The following is a 23,651-nucleotide window of genomic DNA, read 5'->3' as shown; positions in this document are numbered from 1 at the left end:
AAGTCGGACGTCCCCCCTATTTTCTAAAATGAGGCAAATCTTCTCAGGCTAGTATCTTTTGACGGGTAAGACTAATCTTGATGAAACTTATATATTTAAAATCAGCATTAAAATGCAATTCTTTTGATGTAACTATTGGCATAAAAATTCCATTGTTTAGAGTTTTGGTTACTACTGAGCCGGGTCGCTCCTTACTACAGTTCTTTACCACGAACTGTTTAAAATGCAGTTTTTTTGTGAGAATTGATTCTATTTTAAAAAATATTTAATTTTTAATTACAAAAGGCACTATATTTGACAATTTCCTTTAAAATGGGTCATTTTACAGCTCTCTATGATTTTTCAGTACCCAACTAGCTGAGGAGGAAAACAAGAGGTAACAGCTCATATGGCACTTGTGACGAGGTCGGGAGAGCTAAGAGCCAAGAGCTCATATGGCATGAGCTTTAGCAAAATTCTAAGAATCAATAGATTGGTTTAAAAGGAAAATCAGAGGCTTAATGCCAGTCGAGATTTAAATTAAGAGATCTGAGACACGAGGTCCTTCTAAATATCAAAATTCATGATCCGATCACCCACTCCTAAGTTAAAAATACCTCATTTTTCTAATATTTCCTCTTCCCTCAGCCACTCAGACGGTCAAATCAGGAAAAACGACTTTATCAAGTCAATTTACAGGTCCCTGACACGCCTACCAATTTTCATCGTCCTAGCACGGTCAGAAGCATAAAAATCGTCAAAGCAATGGACCCCTTTCTAACTCCCCCAAAAAGAGAGCGGATCCAGTCCGGTTACGTCAATTATGTATTTACGACATTTGCTTATTCTACCCATCAAGTTTCATCCCGATCTCTCCACTCTAAGCATTTTCCAAGATTTCCGGTTTCCCCCTCCAACTTCTCCCAATATCACCAGATCTGGTCGGGATTTAAAATAAGAGCTCTGAGACATGAGTTTCTTCTAAATATAAAATTTCATTAAGATCCGGTAATCAGTTCTTAAGTTAAAAATACCTCAATTTCTCTAATTTTTCCAAATTAACACCCCCCACCCAACTACCCCAAAGAGAGCAGATTCAGTCCGGTTATGTCAATCACGTATCTAGGACTTGTGCTTATTCTTCCCACCAAGTGTCATCCTGATCTCTCCACTCTAAGCGTTTTCCAAGATTTCCTGTTTCTCCCTCCAACTCCCACAATATCACCGGATACGGTCGGGATTCAAAATAAGAGCTCTGAGATACGAAGTCCTTCTAAATATCAAATTTCATTAATATCTGATCACCCATTCGTAAGTTAAAAATACCTCATTTTTTTCAATTTTTCCTCTCACCCCACCTCCCCAGATGGTCAAATCGGGGAAATGATTGTTATCAAGTCAATTTGTGCAGGTCCCTGACACGCCTACCGATTTCCATCGTGCTAGCACGTCCAGAAGCACCGAACTCGCCAAAACACTGGAAATCCCTGAACTCCCCCAAAGAGAGCAGATCCGTTCCAATTATATCAATCACGTATCTAGAACTTGTGCTTATTCTTCCCATCAAGTTTCATCCCGATGTTTCCACTCTAAGCGTTTCCCAAGATTTCTGGTTTACAAGAATTCCCCCCCCCCAGCCCCATATGTCCCCGGATCCAATTCGAACTGAAAATGGAGCATCTAAGACATAAGATATTTCTATATATCAAGTTTCATTAAGATCCGACCACCCATTCGTAAGATACCTCAATTTTCACGTTTTCCAAGATTTCCGGGATCCTCCTCCAACTCCCCCCAATGTCACCAGATCTGGTCGGGATTTAAAATAAGAGCTCTGGAGCACAAGATCCTTCTAAATATCAAATTTCATTAAGGTCTGATCAACCGTTCGTAAGCTACAAATTCTTCATTTTTTTTAATTTTTCCGAATTACCCCCCCCCCCCCCGGTCCGGTTATGTCAGTCACGTATGTGCTTATTCTTCCCACCAAGTTTCATCCTGATCTTTCCACTCTAAGCGTTTTCAGCGCAATCATCAAAATTTCAGATGCGCCGTTATATTTTGGTTTCAACGATACGAAAAACATAATATACAAGATAGATGGCGTTATGTTATAAGCACTCGAAGGATTATTTTGAAATATTCCGAGTTTCTTCCCTTCCGCTATTATTTTATTGACCCAAGAAAGGTTCAGGGTTACCAACACATCAGTTAGAGTTATTTCTGAGCTTCGTCATCATCATCAGCAAATAAAAAGGTACACTGAATATTTTACGCTCCACAGCATAAAACTGAAGGATCCGAAAATCCAGTTTTTCAACAATTTGACTAAAACCACATCAACTAGTTGTGTAAGTGGGCTTAGTGATGACGGCGAGAAAAAGAACTAAAATATAATAATAATATTAATGAGATATAAATAATAATAATAATAGAATATTAATAATATTTAAATAATTAATAATAATAGAATAATAAGCGTAACAGTGCTGGATTAACAAGTGGTAAATTAACCAAGATCCAGGTTGTAACTTACCCAAGATAAATATCAATAAATAAATCGTCATAAAAGTCATAAGAAAAAAAAAACTGAAATAATAACAGCTGTGAAATAGCATCGTAGTAAAAGATTCAGTAGTAATAGTAGTAACATACTATGTTAAATATTATGCATAATATATTATAATATCATGTATATTATGTATAATATTATTTTATAAATAATAGTATTTACCCTTTCCTTGATTTTTTTTCTGCCCACCGCATAGATTTTGAAAAATACCGTTTTTGGTGTATTTTCATTGAAAAATGCCTGTTTTTTTGGTATATACATAAAAAAAGAGAAAAACATTGAAAAACAACAAATTTGGTCCCGTAGATAAAAAAATGATAGCTTGAAATTCTTACTTGTATCGCCTGGCAATGTAATAAAAAACAGGGTTTCCAGCCTTCGATGTTCCTGCTTGATAGAAAATATTCAAACTCTTTATAGACTTGAATTCGTCCTTTTCATGCATATTGTGTTTTGACATTATCTCCTCAAACTTAGTGCTAGTCATGTCAACACTGTTCCACCTGAAAGTAATAGATGATCTGAAATTAGATGTGTCTAATTTTTGTACAAAATATCAATTCTATTGTTTTTTTTGTAGGCATTTCTTCTCATTTTAATTTGGGTCTGAGAGGATTTCGCTCGCAGATATTTTGTAATCTCCTCAAAACTTACGATTGAACGTTCTGAAGCTTCCAAAAGCAGATTTTCAGATTTTAATTTCCGAAATTCGTTCTATGCACTTCGATACATTAAAAATAAACTTAAAACAGGTTATGATGAAATTATCCCAAACCGTAGCCTACATTCTCGTTAGTTATGGCAATATTCTCATAATGCCTTGGCTAAGCTTTACTTTACATATTGTGACCACTCCCTTCCTTTTCTGTCAAGTTTGAACACAATTTTTTATACTAGTGATAAGCAGGACATTAGAATATTATACTTCCGTCAGAGTTGCCACCCATAGCACGAAAGTACTATTTTTCCACTATTAGGAACTGTAACAGTATTAGAAACTGTAGCACTTTGGGAACTGACCATCGTGGCAACTCTGATTTCCGCTGCTGTAAATACCTTTTATATATGGTTCATTGGTATATTAACCGAAAGGTTATTCGAGTGTTTAGAGCTACTCATATATTAACCTCTTATAATACGTTGGATATCGAGCTAAACGAAGAGGCTTGCCTGCGGTTAGGGCATTTTCATCCTCTCGAGCGATTATTTTGATTTGTATTGTTTTTTATATATATTCAACATTGTTCTGTATTTGTTTCTTTTGTATTTGTTTTCTTTTTTCTTTTGCTTTTTTTATTCCACTTTATGAACATGTTAGCAGGTCAAATCATCTTTTATCACTAAAAAAAAATTCAAAAAAGAAGTTTGTGAATAAGAATGTGACTATACAGTTTGAATAAGCTTGTGAATATAAAGCATCAGAATTTATGAGTTCATTGTAAATAGAGTTTTGAGAGCTTAGAGCTTAGATAAGTTTCATTGGAATCTTCTTCACAAATTATTCTGCCATTTTGCCGTGCATGGTAAGAGTAGTCTTAAAAATTATTTGGGATTAAAGTAGTTACAATATTCCAGAACCATCTTGAACAGTATATCAAGATTAGTCATCCATATTTAGGATATTGAAGCACTTACTGGGAATCAACTGGCTTATGTTCAGGTGGTCCGAGATATGCCAGTAAAGTGGCCATCTTGTCAAAGGGCCGCCGGCCAACTGCTTTATGATCTCGGCTACTAGTCAAATATTCTCCAATTTTTTCTTGGTGATTCCAAAGAAGGCGATGAAGGGCCAAAACGTTGGCATCACTTATAAATGCCATGTTATGTCCTGAATTGTCTGCCGTTTCGTAGTCTGAAGCAATTTGAATAAAAAACCTTTAAAAGAAGTTTAATGAAAGTAATATTTTGTTGATTGCAGTACTAATTATAAATAATCAACACTGACTGTGAGGATTGAGGGAAAATTAACTGCTGCGCCAAAGAAGGCAGACTTTGAAGCATAAAAATGAAGACAAAAGGTTTAGAGAATAAACGGCGGACGGAGAACTGGAATATCAGAAACGCAGGGCTTGACGCCCATATCCCCCTGAAATCCTGAGATTCTTACGATTTTATTACTAATTCTTGTTTCAATATTTTTCAAGTGAACTGACTAATTTTTATTTTTTAGTGAGAGATAGAGAGAAAAAAGAAAGAGATACGGAGAGTGAGAGGGAGCGAGGAGAGAGAAATAGGGATAGAAGAATTGTCAGGACAGAAAAGGCCTGTAACCTTGTCTGTGTCTTGTGATTTTTACAGTCTTTTCTATGATTTGTATTGTCTCTTACTTAATTCTTATTTAATTATTTCATCATATACCAATTCAAAAACGAATGTATTCAAGCCGATGTAGCTGAGTTGGTAACGCGTTATGTTCCAGGTTCTAGGTTCGAGAGGTTCCAGGTTCGAAACTAAAAAAAAAAAACTAAAAAAAAAAAACAAACTAAAAACTAATAAAAAAACTAAAAATGGCTAAAAAACTAAAAAAAATAAAAAAAGGTAAAAAACTAAAAAAAAACTAAAAAAGGAAAAAACTGAATAATAAAGGAGAAAAAAAAAAAACTAAAAAAAAAAAATAAAATAAAAAAAAATAAAAATAAAAAAGGTAAAAACTACAAAAAAAACTAAAAAGAAAAAAGAAAAAAAAACTACAAAAACGAATGTATATACAAACCAGGACTCCGGGACACAAATGACGACCGGGACACAGGGAATATAAATGACGACCGGGACACAGGGACACAACAGGGCTTGACGCCCATCTCCACCTGAAATCCTGAGATTCTTACGATTCTATTACTAATTCTTGTTTCAATATTTTTCAAGTGAACTGACTAATTTTTATTTTTTAGTGAGAGATAGAGAGAAAAAAGAAAGAGATACGGAGAGTGAGAGGGAGCGAGGAGAGAGAAATAGGGATAGAAGAATTGTCAGGAGAGAAGTTTCCAAATCTATTCTAGAAAATATGCTTAGACTAAAAAAAATCTTTCCCCCGATTTTTATTTATGAAGATTAAAGGGAAATAAATACCTCCTTCCAGCTTCGAAATGATTCCTCAAAAGGTCATTAAACGGAAGCATATGTTGTTCTTTAGAAAATTCGACATGATTGGCTATATTCTGTAGAATCTTGCTAACAAGCATTAGTCCTCGCTTCACAGACGACGGGGGCTGTTTCTCAATTATACCCATCTCATATGGAGAAACTAAAATAAATATTTTTACATTAAAAGGTTTTATTTTAGTGTAGTTGGAATGGACCAATCTGATCCCTTCTTGTCATAGTAGAATCACAACTAGAGCAATAATTGCTAAGTAGGTAATATAGTCGACTGAAGTAATATAATAACATAATCGACTGAATTTGACCAAACCATAATCTATTTAAATGGAATCAAACGCAGGTTGGGCTGGTTGATACCACCTGACCCCGTTACTTGTGTTATTACTGTAGCTAAAATATAAAAATAATCAAAAAATTAGGGCCATTCTTCTGAAAATACCCTGATACGATAGATCAAATTTATTTTCAATTTCCACTTCAGGACTCATTTCCTTGAGATAGTGGCAGTTTAGGCTTAAAAAGTTTCGTCAAAAGCAAACTAAAGATGGCAAGCGACACGTCCCTCGTGACTATTAAATTTGAAGTTGTCTTTTACAATGAGTTATACCAATTTGAGGGCCAGTAAAGAAATTTTTTTATGACGTTATATATGAGCTTAGGAGAGAGGTGAGGAACGACAAGGCATATATAAATATTTATACATATACTTATTTGTTTAGTTTACATTAAAGTTTTCCCCTTCAACACAGTCTCATTAAATATTATACGCTTATGCTGACGCTTCTTCCAATTTCCATAAAACTTCCAGAGCTTAATCTTTGAAATAGCATGCACCTCTAAGAGCGATGCACTTTTATTCTTTTCTTGCAACGTTTGAAAGCAACGACTATTTATGTTTTTAAACATAAGATTGCTGGTTACAGAAAGGAGTCCCAAGGTCCCATATATGGCAAATATGGAAACCTAGTCTTTATTAGACTATTGTTTTTAGTCAAACCTTCAAAAAAGTACTGAAGTGTTCAAAAACTAATTTATCGTGATGAAACAGTTACGAATTACTTTACCAAAAAATTCGGTCGCTTTTTTTTCGTGGGGCTAGGGTGGGGTGCTTCATGTAAAAGGCGTTGACGTTGTAGGTAATGCTCCTTAAGCGAACTTCACATTAAATGCGTTATTTTCTATGCTAAGTGGTTATGTCGTGTTATGTTAAGTACAACTCTTCACACTTAAAGAAGTATTTTTACACTAGTCTCACGTAAAAATCCATAAAACCACCATAATCATCTTCTAAAATCATCACATTCATCATAAGCAAATTAAAAGCAGGGAATGGAGATGGGGATTCTGGCCCTAATCAAGCGTGAAAAGCATTCCAGAAAAGTTCTTACATACATTTTAAAAAGTAACTAATTGCTTACGCAAACATTCCATTTGCAGCTATTGTGTTGGCATTTCCCTAAGAAAAACTTACGCAATGTAAAACTCTAAGCTACGTAGAGGTCAAATCTGTTAGGAACGACCTTAAGATTACATAACGTAGCGTAAATTCTTAAGCTATTTGAGTATAAAAGGTTGTACTGCGTGGTGTGAAAAAATTATTGATCGGTTGTACTTGTGGCAAGAGCTCATACCGCTGAGATAGAAAAAAAAAGGGGCATAATTTTCATAATCGACCACACTTTTCGAGCTTTTTTCAACCTTTGCGATACAAAACTCCAAAAAAACCACTACTACTATTACTACCAATACTAACAACCCACCGTAGCACCAAGCCACCTGAGGCCAACACAGCTACGCACGCTCCTCCTCCATCCCAATCTATTCAAATCGTCCCTCTTTACACCCTCGCCAAAGTTCCCATTTCCTTCAAATCACTCTTTGTGGAATCTTTCCGCCCAAACCGCGGACGACCAGCTTTCCGTTTAGCCCTAGACGGTTCGCCGAAAAGGACAATCTGTGGCAATATATTATCCTTCATCCACGGAACTTTACCTAGCCACCACAACCTTTCTCTCATTATAGCCTTAGAAAGCGGGACTGAACCACACTTTTTATACCGCTTACTGTTTGAAATACGGTCAGAGAGCCGGGTACCCAGAAAAATCCACAGGCTTTTTGGAATCGTCATCCGCTTTTTGGAGCTCCCATGCCTCAGAGCCACACATGACAACTTTCATCACTGTAGCTTCCAATATTCTAATCTTGTTTGCACACTCATCTTCTATTCTTCCAAACATTTTTTAACTGTGAAAAAAACATCCTGAACCTTAGGTATTCAACTTTTAACATCTTCACTGCTCCCACCATCTTTCATAATAACACTACCAAGATAAGTGAAGCTGTCCACCTGATCAATCATTTCGTTGCCCAACGTCACTTTTCATCTTAACTTATTCCTAGCCTTAGTGACTTAGTCTTCTTAACATTTATTTTCAAACCTATTCTAGCACCCTGAACTTGCAAAACCTCTAAAAGTTCATTCATTTTGATCACAGTTCCATCTAGAATGCAAAGATCGTGGTCTCCCATTGCCTTTCCTGTGCTTCTTAAGACAAAATCCAACAAAATGATCCATATAAAGGGTGATAAAACACAACTCAGCTTAACTCCTGATTGAATAAAAACCAGCTGCTGACCTCATTTCCTACCTTAACCACAGCAGTACTGTTCTCGTATATAGCACGAATCACTTTAATGTATTTTTATGGTATAGCATACAAGGATTAGACCTTTTCTTAAGTTCTTCTATCAACAGAATCGAATGCCTGCACATAATCTATAAAATTGAGGACCAAAGGTGTTGGTCCTCAATTTTAAATTATTAACCTAAGAATGAAAATTTGGTCGACCCATCCTCTACCTTATGTAAAACCGCACTGTTCTTAATCTAAAAACTTTGTCTACAGCACCTCACAGTCTAAAATGTATCATCATACTTAGTAATGTGCTATCTACAGAGACCAGGCCAATGCCTTTATAATTACCACATTCACTCTTATCACCTTCCTTATAAAGGGGTTTAATCAGACTTTTGCGTACTTTCCTTTTTTCAAAAATCAAAATCATAATCTCCAGTAGCTTATTCCTAGCCTCATAGCTACCATATTTAAGCCACCATACCTGAGGTCTTATTATTTTTTAATCCATTTAGTGCTGTCACTAATTCTTCCTCACAAAATAAATCTTTTTTCACATTCAAGGTGTCAAAAACCTTTTCATTTTCCTCAATATCTTTACCTGTAACTCAGTATATCTTTATCTGTACAGATATGAATGAGACTTGTAATCCCGATTTAGCATATTATCAAAATTCTCCACCCATCTCTCTTTAACTCGTTCTTTATCGCTGTGCCCCCATATCTTTACCAGGGACAAGTCCAGATTGAGTCTTCCCTCTCAATATATTAATTCGGCAGTACATTTTACTACTATGCCATCTAGCTGAATCTTCCAGATTTTCGGCAATTCTGTACATGGTCTACACCTTGCACCTTCTTAGTTCCTATTTTAATGTGTTCCCTACTTCATTTACATTCCTCCTAAATTCATACGATCTATCACTTAGATAATTCTTGTACAAAACATCCTCTCTATTAAACATAAAGGCTTTTCGCTAATGTACCTAGCAGCGTTCCTAACTTTCAGCAACTTCACAAATTATTTTCCTAAAATTAAATCATCCATCTTCTACATTGTTAAATTTTAAACTAACCAGATTAGCATTCAACAGTTCCGGGAAAGTTTCTTTCAAATTCTCATTCTTGAGTCTACCGATCTCATAACTTTGCGGAAGGTAATTACCCTTTTGAAATTTCAGCTTTAAATAAACCCTAGACACTACTAGATGGTGATTTTTACCTTTAACATAAATAACAGCATTCCTCTATACCCTTGAATCTTTTATTGATCCTACTGGTCTTCAGTCTACAATAGCAATTTCAGTGAGGTTAGCTGCTTACCATCTTGTGAACATCATGTATGGGCCAGTTTATGACGAAATACTGTAATTGTTACAACTAGACTGTTATACCTACAAAATTGCTGCAGTCTGTAACCATTATTGTTTTCTCTTCCTGCACAAACTTTGCCTAGGCTTGGATACCATCTATCCATATTTCTACAAAATTGGGCATTAAAATCTCCTAATTTAAACACCGAATCTTTACATGGGACCTTGTCCATTTCTTCCTGTAACTTTAGGTAAATTCGTCTGAGTTACTACTATCTCCGTCGGTCGGTTCTACAGCGGTATATACTACTATGACTAATAGCCTGCACTTTTCAGTCATAAAATGAGCGATTAGTATTCTATTATTAATACCTTCCTAGCCAAAACAAGACTTGGAAGCTTCCTTATTCAACATGAGCCCTATTCCCAGTCTATGTACCCCAACTTTCATGCCTGAGTAAATAAATCCTATATCACATAATTTCATGTTTCCTTTCCCTGGGATATGAGTTCCTGAAACTCCTAATATGTCTAATTTGACAAACGGGTCTATGGTCAGTAAATGAAACCAAAGAAAAAACAACGAAAATCAAACGAAAATTTTGCCCGCATCTAACAAGACGTCTTCAGCGTAGAAAAAACAAACTAAAACTAAAAAAAAAAAAAAAAATGTATAAAACTAAAAAAGACTAACCTAAAATATGCAATATACAATTAGTTAACATTTAAAACTTGTAGTTACCTTTATCAAGCCACAAAAGTAACTGAAGACGTACGCTGAAGACGCCTTGTCAGATACAGGCAAAATATTCGTTTGATTTTCGTTGTTTTTTCTTCGGTTTCATTTACTAGCCATAGACCCGTTTGTCGTCCTTATGTTCATTTCTTTGTGTTTTTGTCGTAGTAATTACTTTATAGAGAGGCTGAGTAAAAAATGATACTCTAAAGGGGGAAAAGGGGGGACAAAGGGGGGGGGCAAGAGTGATAACACTTGAATGTGACAAAAAGTGCATTTTCGGTAACCTAAGCCATTATTGACAGCCAGATTTGTTCTTTACTAAGTTCTTCCTGAGAAAATCCAATGGAATTTTCATACATGCAATATATATTTTTTAATGATTTTAACAGAAAATGGGGGTTTATTGAACGATCTTTCTAGAGTTTAGGAATTATCTTTATTGCCGGTAAGATTATCTTTGTTTGCCGGTAAAATATACAAACGCGACGCTCCATCCACTCGACGGACCTTCAATAAGCTGAAAGAAATAGAAGAGAAGCAGACGAAAAGAAATACTTATCAAAACAGATGAGCAATTACTAATTTAGGTTATCGTAGTTTCAGCGATAGATGCAATCTAGTGGACAAACACGGCCCATAGCAACAAAGCAAAATACCCTAATACCCCTAAAAGTAGTATCAGATCGAAAGAAACACAACACCGTTGGAATCACCTTGGCCAAAAACCTTATACAGGAAACTTACAGTCCCTTGGCTTGGACAATAAGGACATATATATATATATATATATATATATATATATATATATATATATATATATATATATATATATATATATATATATATATATATATATATATATATATATATATATATAATTGTATATATTAAATTTCTGGTTAAGTCTTAAGTTAGTCTAGTTAATTTTCCACTTAACTAGATTTCATTTTCGCTCTCCTTGCTACTTTAGCACCACACAACACCGTTGGAATCACAACACCGTTGGAATCACCTTGGCCAAAAACCTTATACAGGAAACTTACAGTCCCTTGGCTTGGACAATAAGGACATATATATATATATATATATATATATATATATATATATATATATATATATATATATATATATATATATATATATATATATGTATATATAATTGTATATATTAAATTTCTGGTTAAGTCTTAAGTTAGTCTAGTTAATTTTCCACTTAACTAGATTTCATTTTCGCTCTCCTTGCTACTTTAGCACCACACAACACCGTTGGAATCACAACACCGTTGGAATCACCTTGGCCAAAAACCTTATACAGGAAACTTACAGTCCCTTGGCTTGGACAATAAGGACATATATATATATATATATATAATATATATATATATATATATATATATATATATATATATATATATATATATATATATATATATATATATAATTGTATATATCGAATTTCTGGTTAAGTCTTAAGTTAGTCTAGTTAATTTTCCACTTAACTAGATTTCATTTTCGCTCTCCTTGCTACTTTAGCACCACACAACACTGTTGGAATCACAACACCGTTGGAATCACCTTGGCCAAAAACCTTATACAGGAAACTTTTAGTCCCTTGGCTATATATATATATATATATATATATATATATATATATATATATATATATATATATATATATATATGTATATATATATATATATATATATATATATATATATATATATATATATATATATATATATATATATATATATATATATTGTATATATTAAATTTCTGGTTAAGTCTTAAGTTAGTCTAGTTAATTTTCCACTTAACTAGATTTCATTTTCGCTCTCCTTGCTACTTTAGCACCACATACACATTCCTATCTGCATGAATTTTTTTTTTAACTGTGCGAAGAACCATATGCAATCACACAATTAGATGACGCAAAGGATCCTGGGCTTATGTAGACCAATTAGCATCTTCTCAAACATTGAGAAAGTTTGCGAAAGCATTTCGAACCATATGCTCCATCAGTACCTGGATTCAAATGAACTTTCAGATGACCATAAGGGCCCAATAAGAATTCCACTAGTATCGTTCAACACTTGAGTGCCTAGTGGCCTAGCACACGGATTGGATAAAATGTTTAGCAGCATAGCTTTATCTGATTTTCTTAAGGTTGATAATAAAAACAGTATTTGAAGAACAGCTTCTTATTCCGTCGAACTTCAATTTGAAACGATCTCCAAACAAAAGTTTTTTCTAAAGTTTTCTCAGTCAACTTCTTCTAGAGGAGGTCCAACAATCATTTACAACCTCGTGACGGAGTAAAGTAAAGACTAGCATCATACCAGTTTAGTACCTGGCGCTTAAACTTTAGGAATAAAAAAGCGGATTGGATCAAATGTTTAGCAGCGTAGCTTTATCTGATTTTCTTAAGGTTGATAATAAAAACATATTGTTCTTCAAGTATTTGAAGAACAGCTTCTTATTCCGTCGAACTTCAATTTGAAACGATCTCCAAACAAGAGTTTTCTTCTAAAGTTTTCTCAGTCAACTTCTTCTAGAGGAGGTCCAACAATCATTTACAACCTCGTGACGGAGTAAAGTAAAGACTAGCATCATACCAGTTTAGTACCTGGCGCTTCAACTTTAGGAATAAAAAAGCGCAAATTCAATCAATATAATAAGAATTAGAGCAATAAGTAATACAAAATATCCACACTTGAATAAATGTTATAGTCTACTAAAACATAAAAAATACAAAAAAGACTAAAACATAATCGGATGATCATATTAAACAAGCTTTGCTTTCGTTTCGACGAACTTTGCACTGTTTATGCACCAAGGTGTAGATACTAATTTTTTTCGAAACTTTGCTTTTACTTGTGTCTATTCTGACCCTATTAACTTCTTGATAACCCAGTTGAAGTAAGAATGGAAATATTTATAAAAACAAAAAACTCAGAAAGTGAAGCAAGTGTCAACTACTCTTTCATGCTTTTCTTTCTTTTTTTTATTTGTGGTTAGTTGACACTTCTTCTCTCTCTCTCTTGCAAAACCAGACATTTTTCTGCCTCACCTGGTATCTGAAAATAAGATGTTAATTATGGAATTTGTTTAAGCATAAGGTCTTATAATTCACAGTTTCAGAGGTACTTGATTTAATTTGAATCACATACCCATTTTATGGTAGGCAGTTTAATTCTAGAGGGCATACCTATATATGGAAGAAAAGAGATAAATGTGATTGTTCACTATTAAATTAGTCCAAGAACACCACTTAATACAAGCAAATGGTGCCTTTTTTCTTGAAAATTCAGAAAATTCGTGTCTCAGAAAATTCGTCTCAGAAAATTCTCAGAAAATTCGTCTCAGAAAATTCGTGTCTCATTTTTTGAGACAAAAAATGTCTCAGAAAATTTGTGTCTCAGGAATAATTACGTAAGTTACTTTTATAGAAACGGGCTTGGGGCCCAAAAAACCGAACCCGACTCCAATTTTTTTACAATATTTCTCAAAACGTTATACATTTTGCATATAACTATTCTCAGACTCTTTTATCCCCCCCCCCTGCTTATCATGAATTGGTTCCTGAGCACGTCTATGTAACTTAATGGGTAAATGAAGCTGAAATTAAAAATCCTAGCTTAACAAAAAGAAAAATAACAGAGATATAGTTAAAAGAAGCTAAAAACATCAAATTTCACACCTCTGGCCCTCAACCGGGAGAGTTTCTGTTACCATCAACCGAAACAATTCGTTTCTGAATAGGTTACACGAATGTAGGGGGAATGGAATCACAAAGGCAGGAAGGGTATTTTAACCCTAGACCTCTAACAGTAATCAATCAATCAATCAATCAATCAATTTATTGATACTAAAAGAAAAAACTATTACAAAAGTAAAGTGGTTACTAGGCCCAAGAAGCTTTGCTTGTAATGGACAACAGAGAACAAGAATAAAACACTATTATAAAATATATACAAAAAAAAAAAAAAAAAAAAAAAAAAAAAAAAAAAAAAAAAAAAAAAAAAAAAAAAAAAAAAAAAAAAAAAAAAAAAACACTGGAACAAGACAAGGACATTGAATAGATAGGATATTTAACAGATAAAAGATTTAGAAGGAGATTTAACATATAGCTGAAAATGATTTTAAAAGAAGAGAAGAGACATACAAATTAGGAAAGGATTAATAAAGAGAGAAAAATTATTGAATTGCATTTAAGCAAAGTGAGTAAGAATAGAACGACTTCCGAATGTACTCACCTATCGCTGGGTTAATAAAACGCAAAAAAATGACTGTTCCAACAGCACCAATGTTGTTCTGAGGTAACTGAGGAAATCTTTTACTCAAAACCTAGAAAAACATAAAAGAGTCAGGGACAGAAAAATTATAAAACATGTATTAGAGAAGCACTTGAGAGAAACATAGAAATTATATATACATGTTTGACAGAAATATATAAATTATATAAACATGTATGAGAGAAACCTATGAGAGAAAAATATGAATTCTACAAATGAATGAGAGAAACGTATGAATTATCTAAACATGCATGAAAGAAATATATGAATTATATAAGCATGTATGAGAGCTACATACGAGAGAAACATATGAATTATACAACATGTATGAGAAAAACATACGAGAGAAACACGTAAATCATATAAACATGTATGAGAAAAACATATGTACAATAAAACATGTATGAAGGAAACATATGAATTATGTCAACATGTATGAGAGAAAAATATGAGAGAAACATATGAATTACACAAACATGCATGAGAGAAACACATGAGTTATATAAACATGTATAAGAGAAACATTTGAATTATTTAAACATGTGTGGGAGAAAAATAAATCTTACCAACATGTATGAGAGAAACATACGAATTATGTAAACATACATGAAAAATCAAATGAGAGAATGAGTTATATAAACATGTATGAGAGAAAGATGTGAATTATACAAACATGTGTGTGAGAGAAACACATGAATTATATAAACATGTATGTGAGAAATATATGAGTTATATAAACATGTATAAGAGAAACATATGAGTTCTTTAAACATATATGAGATAAATCTGAACTTTATAAATAAATGTGAGAGAAAAATATGAGAGACTATAAATTATATAAACATGTTTAAGAGAAACATACGAATTACGTAAACATGTATGAGAGAAACGTATGAAATATATAAACATGTATGAGAGAAAGACATGAATTATACAAACATGTATGAGAGAAGCATATAAATTATATAAGCATGTATGAGAGAAACATATGAATTATATAAACATGTATAAGAGAAACATATGAGTCATATAAACATGCATGAGAGAAAGATATGAATTATACAAACATGTATGAGAGAAACATATGAATTATATAAACATGTATGACAGACACATATGAATTATATAAACATGTATGAGAGAAACATATGAATTACATAAACTTTTATGAGAGAAACATATCAGAGAACCATGTGAATTTTATGCACATGCATAAGCGAAACATATTTATCATAGCTTCATATCAAAACCATCAAAGCTGTAAAAATGAGCTGTAAAAATTATACTCTGACAAAACTGCTCAACTTACGAGGATGCGCTGAAATAGCTCAATTTGGACTCACTTGATAGTCGTAGACATGACTTAACATATAGATTTGGACTAAATTGTTTGAATTCCCCAACCCATTGTCGTCTACTACCCAACCTTGGGAGCCCCCCAACTGAAGGACCAGTTACTAGACTCCGACAAATAAAATAGAATTGTCCACAGTTACTGACTTGCTCAGCCTATAGTACTGAGAGATATCGCAATTCATTTGTTCCATAATATGTCATTTGTTATATAAACATTTGTTTGATTAATATGTGTATGATTAATATAATGTTTGTTTAAATTTTCCTCTGAATGTTTTTGAAGGTATAAATTATTTTTGTCATGACGTGCTAATGCTAGCTCCGGCTATTGTAGTAAATAAATATATTCTATTCTGTTCTATACTATAGACATGTATATACTATACAAAATGTGAGCCGAACCACAAAAGTAGTTTTTCCACCGTCCAAACAAAAACTGTTTCCTAACAATTTTTCCAACAATAGTGTTTTCGCTGTCCAAATAAAAACTGTTAGCCAACATTGTTAGGAAATATCTTTAACAAATCTAATACTTGCTGGAGAAAATTAATAGAGAATATAACGCGAAATATTTCTGCTAGCTAACAATTCTGTTTCCGACGTCCAAAGAAATACCTGTTAGCTAACATTGTTAGCAAGCAACTGAACGACAGGAAAACCTCTAAAATTGATGTCTAAGAACCGGTTTCGCAGTAAACCAAAAGCCTTTTTTTTCTTTTGAGTTGTTTTTTACGCAAATGCGAAGACACTTCTCAAATAAGTTATGATTGTTATATATAATAGTTATATTTAATTAATGTTTTCTTTATAGAAATAATTTACACTTCAATGACCGATTTATCATTATTTTGATTAAAATAGTAATTTATCGTTATTACGACGCATAAAAAACAAGTTGTCGGATCCTGATCATATTGTTTTAGAACTTCGGTCAGGACCAAATTCCAATGGTCGGAAAAAAAACAAAAAAATACAAAAAACAAACAAAAAAAAAACAACAACAAAAAACAAACAGAATGTTGCAATACCAGTTTGAAAGGCTTAAAACAAGATCCCAAAAAAATAAGGAGAATACATGAAAACACAAAAACAAAATTCTTTATTTTAAAATTCTATTAAACACAAAATTCTATTATACAAATACATATATGCCGTCAATGATCGTTTTTGATTTTCTGGATTAAACTTCGAATAGCTGGAATAAAGCATAAGAATATTGGCCCAAATAAGATACTTGGTACCTTGGTATACTAATTACTTTTATAATTTTTGTGCCATAGTGCATAACATTTCATGCAAAGCAATTAAAAATCAAATATCCACTCCACAAATATCAAACGAAATATCTTTCATTAAAAGCTCGTAAACAGGTTGTGACGTATCTAAATCGTGCTTTTTAACACCAGAAAGCGATAGTAAGCCAACTTTCAGAAAAAATTATATTGCAGTTTTGGTTAAAAATTACATACATATAATTATTGCTCGTTTAATAAGATAGATGATGCATATACGCAAAAACCAATCAAAATACTAAAAATAATCTCTTAATGTGTCTATTTAATCTTCGTTGAAAATGGGTAGTACATTCACTTTAATTTCAAAATTAATTTCAAAATTTCTCACTTTAATTTTTTTTCTTTAATTTCAAAATGACCAAACTTTACCTGATAAAGACAGTGACACATACTGCGAAGCTGTGGGGGGAATTTATCAGACGACAAAACAATTGAATTGAACACTTTAGTGGCCAAAGCTGATAGATTGTCTTTGTTCTCCTCAATATTATCAGCAGCAACAAGACTGGAAAAGATAAAGGAGAATTATCATACGATAAGTCTGAAGAATAAAAAACATCTAATACATAAATGAATAAAGCATTAATTGAATTATTTGAATAAAGCATAAATGCTTTATTCAAATCAATCATACAACACACTAAATAATCAACCGAAAAAGCAGAGTTTTTCCGTGTGGCATGAAACACTTAATAAGAACCCTAAACACAGTATGAAACACTAAACACTTATCATAGCTTAAGAAGAAAAGGAAGATAAAAAAAGAATAATTTCTTACTGTAGTCAGTAATAGCCCCGATCTCCAGATTTTGCAGCTTTACGGGCTCACAAAATAGCTTAATCTATATATTTAAAAAAAAAAACAACTGTAAATTTATACACAAAGTTAAGAAATCTCAACAGTTTCGAGGAGGGCATCTAATTTTTTTCACAGCAAGAAAGAGTCAAATTCATTTGGCGCTGTTTGGTTCTGTCCTCAGCTTTTACCATATATTTCTAATAAAACAAGATGCCCACAAATTATTGCCTTGAATAATGTACCTGTCAAAAAAAAATTCTCATCAAAACCGGTGACTCAATTTGCGTCACACAAATTCACCCAGTTATATGAAGAACCAAAATATCACTCAATTCGTTTTACTGTTTTATTGTTTTTACCGTTTACTGTTATACTGTTTTTTTTTTTCAAAGTTCACATCGACTTCACATAATAATGCAAAAAAAAAAGAGAAATAAAAGAGGTAAGAAAAGACGTACATTTTTGGCCAGTGAATAAATTAGGAAAACGCAGATACATTCGGGAAACACCTCATCTAATCGGTTTAGTGCAAGGGGACACGGGACCCAATTAACGAAAATGTCCGGAGCGGGAAAGCCTTTTTTGATGAAGATGCAATCAAAAGGTATTTTCAAAATTGGAGGGGGGGGGGGGAATTTGGCCTTTTAGATATTATTAATGAAAAAATTAAACACCAGTGTTTTTCAAAATCAGGGGTGGGGTAATCTCCCCACCCCAATTAGTACCCCTGCAAGGTGAAGTTTAGAAACTGAAAGTAAAATACGAACAAGCGATAGGAGCTCATATGGCACTTGTGACGAGGTCGGAAGAGTCAAGAGCCCATATGGTATAAGCTCTAGCAAAATTCGAAGAATCAATGGATTGATTTATAAAGAAAATCAGAAGCTTAATGCCGGTTGGGATTTAAAATAAGAGCTCTGAGACACGAAGTACTTCTAAATATCAAAATTAATTAAGATCCCATCACCCATTCGTAAGTTAAAAATACCTCATTTTTTCTAATTTTTCCTCTCCCTTCAGCCCCGCAGATGATCGAATCGGGGAAAACGACTTTATCAAGTCAATTTGTGCCGGTCCCTGACACGCCTACCAATTTTCATCGTCTTAGCAAGCCGAGAAGGACCGAACTCGCCAAAGCACTGGACCCCCCTAACTCCCCCAAAGAGAGTGGATCCAGTTACATCAATCACGTATCGAAGACAATTGCTTATTCTACCCACTAAATTTCATCCAGATCTCTCCACTCTAAGCGTTTTTTAAGATTTCGGGTTTTCCCCTCCAACTCCCCCAATGTCACCAGATGTAGTCGGAATTTAAATAAGAGCTCTGAGACATGGATTCCCTCTAAACATCAAATTTAATTAAGATACGGTCACCCGTTCTTAAGTTAAAAGTACCTCAATTTTTCTATTTTTTTCCAAATTAACACCCCCCCCCCCCCCTACTCCTCCAAAGACAGCGGATTTAGTCCGGTTATGTAAATCACGTATCTAGGACTTGTGCTTATTCTTCCCATCAAGTTTCATCCCGATCTCTCTACTCTAAGCGTTTTCCAAGATTTCCCGTTTTCCCATCCAACTCCCCTAATATCACCGGATACGGTCGGGATTAAAATAAGAGCTCTGAGACACTAGGTCCTTCTAAATATCAAATCTCATTAAGTACCGATCACCCATTCGTAAGTTAAAAATACCTCAATTTTTTCCACTTTTCCCCTCCCTCCAGCACCCCAAATGGTCGAATCGGAGAAACGACTGTTATCAAGTCAATTTGTGTAGGTCTCTGACACGTCTACCAATTTTCATCGTCCCAGCACATCTAGAAGCACCGAACTCACCAAAGCACTGGAAATCCCCCAACTCCCCCAAAGAGAGCGTATCCGTTCCAATTATGTCAATCACGTATCTAAAACCAGTGCTTATTCTTCCCATCAAGTTTCATCCCGATCTCTCCACTCTAATCGTTTTCCAAGATTTCTGTTTCCCTCCTCCAGCCCCCTATGTCCCCAAATCAAATTCGAATTGAAAAAGGAGCATCTGAGACATAAGATCTTTCTATATATCCTCATTCATCCTCATTCTACATTGTTCCTCATTCATCATTAAAATGCTAATTACCAAAACCTAAGTTTCATGAAATTTGCAGAATTTGACTCTTGTAAAATAAAAATAATAATAATAATAAAAAACCTCACCGAGCCGGATCAACTTCAAATACTGCTGGCTCACTTCCATCCAAAAGTGGTCGAATAAGAGGTTCTAAGAGGTTATGCAAATAGCTGGAGCCATACATTTTGAAACAAAAAGCCATTATTTTACTGGCCAAGGAATTCCCACGGAACAGCGTTTGCATACAGTCCGATACTTCGACTTCTTTGTAGAACATAAATTCCATAATAAGGTTAGTTGGTACCTTGGTCACGTCAAAAATATGAGCTAATTCACCTAAAATTCAGTATAATTGGTTATTCAGCCAAAAAGGTAATAAATGGTAAATTAAATTCGGTTAATGGTATAAAATCAACTAAATGGTAGAACTAAATTCGGTTAACCCGTACCCTAGGTCACGTCAACTAAATGGTAAAACTAAATTCGGTTTGTCTGTACCCTGGTCATATCCATTTACCGGATAGGTTTGGGAAAAAAGGCATGAGAAGGGAGGAGGGGGGCTAATTGCCTTTAGATCTCTTTCGACTCTTATCAGACGCGTTCGGGGAAATAGGGTGGTGGAGGATAGGGCTAGTTGCTCTCCGATCACTTTTGACTCTTAAAAAGACCTTCCGATTTCCCTTAAAATAGAACTTCCGATTTCAAATCGAATGAGCCCCCTCGGAAAATTATACGACGATCCCTTGCATATGATGAGCCTCTGGGAAAAAATGGCCTTTGCTATAAGCAACGCTATAGTGTTGCCTCTGATTATGAGAAAAAGGATGAGATGGCTAGAACAGGTTCTGAAGATGAAGGATCAAAGGTCACCAAAGGTCATTCTAGTCAGCCCAACCATCTAGGGCCAAACAAAAAAGCAGGTGATTCCCAAATGAGATGGGAAGATGCCATAGGGAAAGATTTAAGGGAAATGGGAACTTCTAAGGAGGGTATTAAGAGAGCTTTGAATGGATTGGGATGGAGGAGGAGCTTGTGTAGCTTTGTTGGTTATAGACCGCTTGGGGTTACAGTATGTTTTTAGTAGTAGTATTAGTTTAATCTAAGGTCATTAAAACAATACTTCATACTATAATAATAGGTCAGCTTTTGATTTTGAAACTACAAATGGCACAAAATCAAATGGAAGGATCAATTTAAAAATGTTTGGATTTCACTGAGCATTTAAGGGCCATCTCCCCTAAGACTATACTAGTATAAAACTTAGTTTATATGCTAATTGTCATATTTTACGATTTCTAAGCACACATTCAGTAAGAAAATCAGTAAATAAAGTATATTTGATCTTTAGATGATGCTGAAAATGATAATTAGTTAATTGAATTTTAACACACGTTGTGAAAGTATCTAAAGCTTCTCTAGAATACCCTCAATATGTACGGAGGTTCCCTCCTCCTAATATAGGAAAGAGCGAACAATAAAATTAGACATATCTTATGGAAACTCATAAAAACATGCATAAATCTAAAAAAATATCTTATGCGGAGGGAAGGGAGGCAGTTTCGTGAATTAGCGCCCATCCAGCCTTGACCCTAGAAGTAATTACAGGAATTATATATTCACAAAAATAGATACATTAGATGTACATGCTTAAGAAAAAAAAATTAGGGCTACCATCTGAGGAGTAGAAATAACTGATGCCAGTGCCATAGCGATTGGCAGTTCTCCTTTGTCTCCAATCATGGTAACTAACTGCACTAACTGCTCATACCGATCTGCGAGTACCGTCTCAGCTAACGTGTCAAATTCTGTGCCTTGCTGCAATATTTTTGTGAGAATTTCCATAAAAGCTGCTCGAGTTTGAAGATCCTTATGATAACCAAGACCTGTAAGCAAATAAAGATAAGAACAATCGAAACATAGAAATAAATCCAAGAAACCGCGTAATAGTTTTAAATTAAAAAGAAAAATTATAAAGAGCTATATTAGATTACGAAAAAATAGAAATTGAAAAAGCAAGGATTCTTTTAATATTTATATTTTTCGTTTAGGGCAATTTCCAATCTTGAAGATGAAGATGAATCTGGACATGGGGGGGGGGGGATACCAGATAACATACTTCTACTATCCTAGAACTATTTGGGATTTCCCTAGTTTGCCAATGAGGTCCGTGAAGTCTCTCTAAAATTTAGCGTCCAATGTAAATTAAAGATTTATATTTTCTGTTAAGGTTCGTGTATATTCGAACGTTAATTTTGGAAGAGATTCCAGAAAACCTTTTATATTCGAGGAAATTTGGATAAATCCCAAATATTCAAGAATAGAGTAAGCACTATCCAAAAATCAGGCATTTAGCCATTAAGAAGTCAAAAATACACAAACAAATTTTTTTTAGTTTTTGGAAGACGTGTGCAGTTTTTGTAAAAAAAAAGGTTTACTTTTAACCCTTTGTAACTATGCCTTAGGAAAATTTTGAAATCAACCTTGTCAGGCAAAGAGTATGGGTGACTTACAGGAGTGGAAACCGGTATTAGTGTCGACAAAAAATCTGTCAACGCCATATAGCATTGGGCGACACTTGGCATTTTTTCTGTAAATGATAAGAATAATTTTAGTAGTATAATTGGTTTTCAAGGTGTAATTGGTTACCAACTTAGTATAATTGGTATGATCTCATTTCCTGATAGAAAAAAAAACGATTTTAAAGCTTAAAAAATGCCACGTGTTCCAGACGCTAGATGGCATTGATGGTTCCTTGTTGACGGCAGGACTAGTTTCCATCCTTATAAGTTACCATTAAATTTCTACTGAAACTCTCTGACTCCCCCATAACTCTCTGAAACACATATGACCAATTGGTCGAACACCTCAAAACCCAAAAAACAACTATCTGCTTGTCATAGTATGTTTCTATAGTATGTTTATAGTGTGTTACTATAGTATAGTATCATAGTATGTTTCTTGTCATAGTTATATAGAAACATAGTATGTTTCTATATTTTAATACTGGCCTTTTGAAACTCGGTACATATTCGCATCTTCGAAACGACTTCTGGCAGTTTTAAAAATATGACATACACGAGTCAGTAAAAAAAAGTTTTTTTTATATAAGCTCCTGCTACAAAATTCAGAAACACGCATTGAGTTGTCACAGAAAAGAATAGTGATTCATATTTGTTGGTTATGTTGTTTAAAGTGAAAAGCATGCCTAAAATAAAAAAAATTCGCAGCAGTAACTGAATTCATGGCTTGATGATTGGAAGAAAAATAATTGTACAATTAGTCTGATTTTACATTCTTATGAACAAGAACGTTAATACTGATGCTTCACCCGATCAATACAACTTCTACCTCAGAGGTCAGTCAATTGCCTTTGAATTGGTCTTACGAGACTGACGGGACATTCTCGTCATCCGAAACACACTAAATGGAGAGTGATAGAGTGATGGGAGCTGCACAG

The 23,651-nt window shown here is 34.0% G+C and overlaps 1 protein-coding gene across 1 annotated transcript in view; it reads right to left on the bottom strand.

Moving 5' to 3' along the window:
• Nucleotides 1-2,857: 2,857 nt before the first annotated feature.
• The window catches only part of LOC136033629 (neurofibromin-like), a 214,161-nt gene continuing 193,367 nt past the window's right edge, over nt 2,858-23,651 (bottom strand). Inside the window, 7 exon segments of the mRNA XM_065714430.1 lie at nt 2,858-3,054; nt 4,187-4,426; nt 5,621-5,795; nt 14,598-14,688; nt 17,657-17,792; nt 20,281-20,521; nt 21,838-22,077. Coding sequence (XP_065570502.1) covers nt 2,883-3,054; nt 4,187-4,426; nt 5,621-5,795; nt 14,598-14,688; nt 17,657-17,792; nt 20,281-20,521; nt 21,838-22,077 — 1,295 coding nt within the window. The 3' untranslated portion in view covers nt 2,858-2,882.

The sequence above is a fragment of the Artemia franciscana genome, chromosome 12 (genome assembly GCF_032884065.1).
Source record: "Artemia franciscana chromosome 12, ASM3288406v1, whole genome shotgun sequence".
Taxonomy (NCBI): domain Eukaryota; kingdom Metazoa; phylum Arthropoda; class Branchiopoda; order Anostraca; family Artemiidae; genus Artemia; species Artemia franciscana.
The sequence above is the reverse complement of the archived record's forward strand: the minus strand, read 5'-3'. Positions and strand labels throughout refer to the sequence as shown.